Source organism: Garra rufa, chromosome 1, assembly GCF_049309525.1.
Source record: "Garra rufa chromosome 1, GarRuf1.0, whole genome shotgun sequence".
Taxonomy (NCBI): domain Eukaryota; kingdom Metazoa; phylum Chordata; class Actinopteri; order Cypriniformes; family Cyprinidae; genus Garra; species Garra rufa.
Window position 1 is genome coordinate 10,693,100 of NC_133361.1, and position 6,575 is coordinate 10,699,674.

The 6,575-nt window shown below is 38.9% G+C and overlaps 2 protein-coding genes across 2 annotated transcripts in view; one reads left to right on the top strand and one right to left on the bottom strand.

Annotated features, from left to right (window-relative positions):
• LOC141330426 (uncharacterized) overlaps nucleotides 1-6,575 on the bottom strand; it is a 392,843-nt gene that overhangs the window by 39,753 nt on the left and 346,515 nt on the right. The gene's annotated exons all lie outside the window — the stretch shown is intronic.
• On the top strand, nucleotides 23-2,608 carry LOC141330410 (uncharacterized). The gene is made up of 6 exons (XM_073835523.1): nucleotides 23-261; nucleotides 355-612; nucleotides 1,128-1,436; nucleotides 1,529-1,777; nucleotides 1,868-1,951; nucleotides 2,346-2,608. Exons 1-6 carry the CDS (start codon nucleotides 44-46, stop codon nucleotides 2,410-2,412), a joined length of 1,185 nt encoding a protein of 394 aa, XP_073691624.1. The 5' UTR covers nucleotides 23-43; the 3' UTR covers nucleotides 2,413-2,608.

Sequence of the window (6,575 nt, forward strand, 5' to 3'; positions counted from 1 at the left end):
ATGTATTTGTATGTGTAGAGCATCGAAGGAGACTCTCCAGAAGATGGTTGAATGTGTCTATGAAGCTCAGGAAGATGAACTGACTGAATGCTTCCTGCAGAAAATGGGTGGGGATCTGACTTCCTGTTCCCTAAACTGGGAAGAGCTTCATTATTTCCTGCAGCACAGAATTCAACAAATCACTGTGAACCTCAGAAAGAGCAACATTCAAAGCAGAATCAGTGAAATTCTGCCATTCCTGAACAGGATTAAGTTTAAACGGTAAACAATTAGTTCTTTCACAAATATTGTTTCTAGTAAATTATAGAAAATGTAGAGTGCTTTAATAATGATAAAGATGATGTGTCTGTACAGGATGAGCTCCAGCTTCATGATGAGTATAATCAGAGAGATCTATGAGTCCCGCTCTGCTGGTTTTGTGTCTGGTCTGTTGAGTTCAGTGGAGAACTACATTAATCTGCAGAGCAGAGATCTGGACTCTGTTGACTGTGCCGCTCTGCGCTTCACACTGCAGCACTGCACTGCAGCTTCACTCAATCTACAGTGGACCTCCACACCAGAGGAAGAGCTGGAGAGCATTCTGCCTCTCTTCACACATCTGTCCCACCTCAGGTCTCACCGCTTTTCTCTTTATTCTTCACTTTCTCTTCACTTTCTCTCGCCTGCTTATGTGTTTCATTCAGTAGCTTTCTGGTGGATGTCTACTACAAGCCTTGAAGTAGCATTGAATTATGTTTTAATTAGTTAAAGGGATGTTGTTTTTTTTAGTAGTATTTTAATAAGAATTTTAATATTGTTTTTCATATAAATTCAAGGACAGCTGGTTTGCATTTATGGTAACACTAAATTAAATGTAAACAGCTCTTTAGTTTATTGAAATGATCATGATCACAGGCAAATAGTAAAGGCAATAGAAATGTTTTGGAAACATTTTTATCTCAAAAGTACTGAAAAGTGTATTTATGAAAAGAGCCATTATCACACTCAGAATCATTGAGAGTGTTGAGAATAAAATATTTATTTAAGATTCTCATTCATACTAAATGGTTCAGATTTTCTAAAGCTATATTTAGTCTGTTCCTGATGTTTTCAGATTGTGTCCTGATGTAGTTGTTGTCTGTGTTCAGTGTTGACAGGCGGCTGTTGCTGAAGATGCTTCACTGCTGCAGTGTCTCTGGTGTCCAGCAGGAGGCAGCATCAGTTCTGCTCTCTGTCCTTCAGCACAAGCTGGACTTGTCCTGCCGATCTGCTCTGGATCTGACCACAAACACAGACTCAGAGCCTCTACATCTGACCACTGACGACTGCCGTGCGATGTCCAGAGTCATTCAGAGAGCTCATTCAGACACAAAGACACAGCTGATTCTGCAGGACTGTGAGATTCCTACAGCTGGAATGAATGAGCTGTTTCCAGTGTTACATTCTGTTCGACTCTGGTGAGAAACATCAACAGATCACATTCACACACAGATCCAATATAAAAGCATTCAGTATATAACACATCTATTTCTTGTTCTCTGTCTTTCAGTTGTGATAAATCCCTACTTCTTCAGTTTGTGGCTCATGTGAGGCCTGAGGAAGCCCAGTCTCTTTCTGGAGCTCTGGGTGAAGAGCTGGATCTCAGTCAGACTCAGCTGGATCCGCAGGTCTGTAGAGGTCTGGACCTGATTCTGGAATATTCTGAAGGACTGACAGAACTGGATCTGAGTCAGTGCCGTCTCACCGATCACAGTCTGGATCTGCTGCTCCCAAACCTCCACAAAGTGCAGAACATTGAGTGAGTGACTGAAGAAACTCAAAGTGGTCATTTCTGAAGTATAATGTAATAGTTGTTACATTCCTGATTTGTTTATTTGTTTGATTTCAGTTTCAGTGGCAATAGCATCACTGACGCTGGGGCTTGGAGAATCCACTATATCGTCTCTCTCAACAGCAACATAAAGACAGTGAGGTGTGTGTCTGAGTGTCACAATGATGCCCAAAGTTATTTGAACTGTTATTGAAATGGCAATATCTGGGTTAAAATGATTTAGGTTTGAGTTGATCTCACACAATAATATTAATATTAAATTATTACATTTATATTTAACTACAAAACTAATTTCAAGCATTTAAAGATCAAAGTTTTTTAGTCATGAAAAACAAAATTAATCATGTGGGTAAATTTTTGACTAGTAGTTCATCTTGTCGTTCAACAGAGTGAAAATCATTAAGGGTCTGATGTTAAGTGTGTTCGTCTCATTTACATGTTTTCATTTAGCAGACATTTTTATCTAAATCAATTTTCAAATGAGAAATACAGGCAGTGTGTTGTAGCTAATATCAGTGTGTGTTTGTATCTGTAGGCTCTTCATGAACAGAATTGAACACAAAGAGCTCTTCAGCACAGACCCACGATTTGAGATCTGGTGATGTAAAGTCTCTCAGGAATCAGGAGAAATAACAAGTGGAGAATAATAAGGTAACGAGTGTTAAAGCTTTGAGGAATCGGCCCATCAGAGTCCCGAAGAAGAATCAAGCCACCAGATTGTAAACCACATTCATTTTTATCATCTCTTTCAATCATAATCAACAGTGGGTTTCTGTTACATTAACTGTGTTTTGTAAAATGTCTTCCCCTTTCAAACTTTATAGCATTTGTGTCATGCATAGTTTATTTTTTATTTTTTTAATTGCATGTAAAACTACTGGCTTAAATCCCTACAGGACAACTTGCTGTTTCAATATCCACTTTGTTCCAGTAAAAAGCACAACAATTGGTTAGATAAAGAGCACATGCATTCATATCATTAGCTGATCTTCTCCTCTTCATGCTAAAGAAGACAAAGATCATTTGCAAGCAGGCGGTGTTTCACTGTCTCAACTGTAGTGTTTACTGCAAACACAATACAAGAGAGACATTATACTCAGGAAATCACACTTACCTCATTCATTGACTGAAAAGTTTGGCTAGTTTATCAGGAGGGTCAAAAGCGCTTTTGGTTTCACTTTCACTTTTGAAAACAATCAGTTTTGCCAGGAGAGAAGTTATATATGTGCAAAACACAGGCTTGGTCCTAGTCAGGTGCTACAGTTTTTGTCATTTTGTTAAAACTTGAGTTTCATGTAAGTGAATATCTTAATGGTACTGTTTTATTGTGGGCCTACATGTTTTTATTATTATCAATATTAATAATAATGATGAGCCATAAAGGGAAAATACAGACTTTTTATTTGTATGTTACAACGCCGTTACAGCAAGTCTGTTTATTTGTTTGTGTTTGTTTTTGTTTTTTTTTCCCCAAGTTTTATGTATATTAAATCAGCTTTGATCCACTCGCTCTTTCTCAGTTTCTTTGTAATAGCTGTAGACATGCTTGTTAATTTTTAATTTGGGTACAGACGTGTTGGAATAAAATATATTTATTTTTAACACTGCACCCTCAGCACCTCTACTTCCGGCGGTTCTGGATGAAAGCCAGAAAAGAGCAGAAGCAGGAGACAAAGTGATGATGATAAAAAGGTATAGCATTGAAGAGTTTATTGAACATAATACATCTGTAAAATATATTTATTTTCTCAGGGATTTTTAAACATACAGAGTCCCTAAAAAAAAATAAAAATACAGACTTTTACATGTCCAAAAGAAACTTTTTTGTGCCCTTGAGATGCTATTCACATGTGCATGGGAATTTTTTGCATGCTTACGCATTACAGTTTCTAGTTTTATAATCTATTTCCTTTGTGTATCACTGCCATCTTACTACTAATAAAATGAGAGCATGGACACATGAATTGGCAGAGATCTACTATGGCATCAAATTCTTATGGTAGTGCCTCTAATATCACGGCATAATGTCAACTTTACCATCCTCTGTGGAATAGAAACTATGAGACAAAATGGGCTGATGATATAAAATTTGACAAGTTCAAGGGTCTGTGAAAAAAGATTGGTACTTTTAAAAAGTGTTTAAAATTTGGCTTTGGTTAAGGCAGTATGTATTGTTCTGAGGACTTTTAGTCTTTTTAATGCATACTTTGTAGATGCCTATAAACCACACCACAAAATCGGCTGATGGCACAATAGGCGGCTCTTTATTATTTTTTATTTTTTATTATTTTTATTATTTTATTTAAATCTTTATTCTGTTATGAATTATCATGCAATTCTTAAGGTATTTTTTTATGAGTAAAGTTTTTCACATTTATAGCAGGTGAAAGGCCTTTTGACTTCTGTTATTGTAATTCTTCTATCTGTCCCGGTTCGAGTCGTTCGTTCATCACGTGACAACCCCATACGCTTAACCTATGCTGCTGGAGCCGGAAAGAGAATTGATTAGTTCATCTCTCGAGTCTTCGGGTTCGAGTCGTTCGTTCATCACGTGACAACCCCATACGCTTAACCTATGCTGCTGGAGCCGGAAACAGAATTGATTAGTTCATCTCTCGAGTCTTCGGGTTTGATTCGTTCGTTCATCACGTGACAACCCCATACGCTTAACCTATGCTGCTGGAGCCGGAAACAGAATTGATTAGTTCATCTCTCGAGTCTTTCGGGTCCGAGTCGTTCGTTCATCACGTGACAGCCCCATACGCTTAACCTATGCTGCTGGAGCCGGAAACAGAATTGATTAGTTCATCTCTCGAGTCTTTCGGGTCCGAGTCGTTCGTTCATCACGTGACAACCCCATACGCTTAACCTATGCTGCTGGAGCCGGAAACAGAATTGATTAGTTCATCTCTCGAGTCTTCGGGTTTGATTCGTTCGTTCATCACGTGACAACCCCATACGCTTAACCTATGCTGCTGGAGCCGGAAACAGAATTGATTAGTTCATCTCTCGAGTCTTTCGGGTCCGAGTCGTTCGTTCATCACGTGACAGCCCCATACGCTTAACCTATGCTGCTGGAGCCGGAAACAGAATTGATTAGTTCATCTCTCGAGTCTTTCGGGTCCGAGTCGTTCGTTCATCACGTGACAACCCCATACGCTTAACCAATGCTGCTGGAGCCGGAAACAGAATTGATTAGTTCATCTCTCGAGTCTTCGGGTTCGAGTCGTTCGTTCATCACGTGACAACCCCATACACTTAACCTATGCAATCTGAGCCGGAAACAGAATTGATTAGTTCATCTCTCGAGTCTTCGGGTTCGAGTCGTTCGTTCATCACGTGACAACCCCATAAGCTTAACCTATGCTGCTGGAGCCGGAAACAGAATTGATTAGTTCATCTCTCGAGTCTTCGGGTTTGATTCGTTCGTTCATCACGTGACAACCCCATACACTTAACCTACGCTGCCTGAGCCGGAAACAGAATTGATTAGTTCATCTCTCGAGTCTTCGGGTTTGATTCGTTCGTTCATCACGTGACAACCCCATACACTTAACCTATGCTGCCTGAGCCGGAAACAGAATTGATTAGTTCATCTCTCGAGTCTTTCGGGTCCGAGTCGTTCGTTCATCACGTGACAACCCCATACGCTTAACCTATGCTGCTGGAGCCGGAAACAGAATTGATTAGTTCATCTCTCGAGTCTTTCGGGTCCGAGTCGTTCGTTCATCACGTGACAACCCCATACGCTTAACCAATGCTGCTGGAGCCCGGGATTTGAGTCCTTCGTTCATAGTTGCGCAATTGCGCATGCGCGACTGAACGAATCACTCCCCGAGACGACTCGTTCTTCTCGAGTCACATAAAGATTCGTTCAAAATGAACGAATCGTTCAAGAACGACCCATCACTAATCTGCAGCAGAGTTATGGAGAACTGCTGTGGGTGAGTCGCGTTTGTTGTAGGTCCACACAAAAACATTAAAATATTGTTTCATGTGAAATGTTAGATGCTATTTGAAGAGTAATGAACATCATAGATGATGATTGACCTGTGAAGCGATTTTTTTTTGTTTGTATATGTGTTATTTTGATACTGTTTCATCTGATGTACTCTTTTCCACGTGCTAACAAAGTAAAACATATTCTGAATAGGTGGAACTACAAAATCGCTGAACATGCCATTTTGTCGCCTACTGCTCTCTGTGCAGGTAATTGTTCTCTATCATAGTTTACAAATTCACTCTGTTTATTTAGTACTGCATTTTCTGTATTAAGTAAATAATTTGTCCTAACTGTGTTTTGTAAAAGCACTTAATTCATGGTTTTACTAAGAAATCTTTTATAATACCTGTATTAACTTCTTATACATGTGTTTTATAAAATGGATTAAGCTGTGAGAGTTATGTATTGCATGCTATCCATTCTTGGATATACAGTCTTTCTATTCTTGTTATTCCTGTTTTATTTTTGTATGTTTTGTTTATAATACCATGTTTACTGCTATATTAAGAACAGCAAAGATATGGAGAACTGCTGTGGGTGGAACTACAAAATCGCTGAACATGCCATTTTGTCTCCTACTGCTCTCTGTGCAGGAACCAAATAAATTGTAACATCACTGAGTGCAGGTGAAAAGCTTTATCTTGTTATGAATTATCATGCAATTTTTAAGGTATTTTTTTATGAGTAAAGATTTCCACATTTATAGCAGGTGAAAGGCCTTTTGACTTCTGTTATTTGAATGTTGCTTTGTGAACTCTTATC

Excerpts from the sequence above, each read along its gene's own strand:
- LOC141330410 (XM_073835523.1), top strand. The coding sequence starts at position 44 with ATGGTTGAATGTGTCTATGAAGCTCAGGAAGATGAACTGACTGAATGC. Across the intron at positions 262-354 it reads AACAGGATTAAGTTTAAACG|GATGAGCTCCAGCTTCATGA; the intron begins GTAAACAATTAG and ends GTGTCTGTACAG. Across the intron at positions 613-1,127 it reads ACACATCTGTCCCACCTCAG|TGTTGACAGGCGGCTGTTGC; the intron begins GTCTCACCGCTT and ends GTCTGTGTTCAG.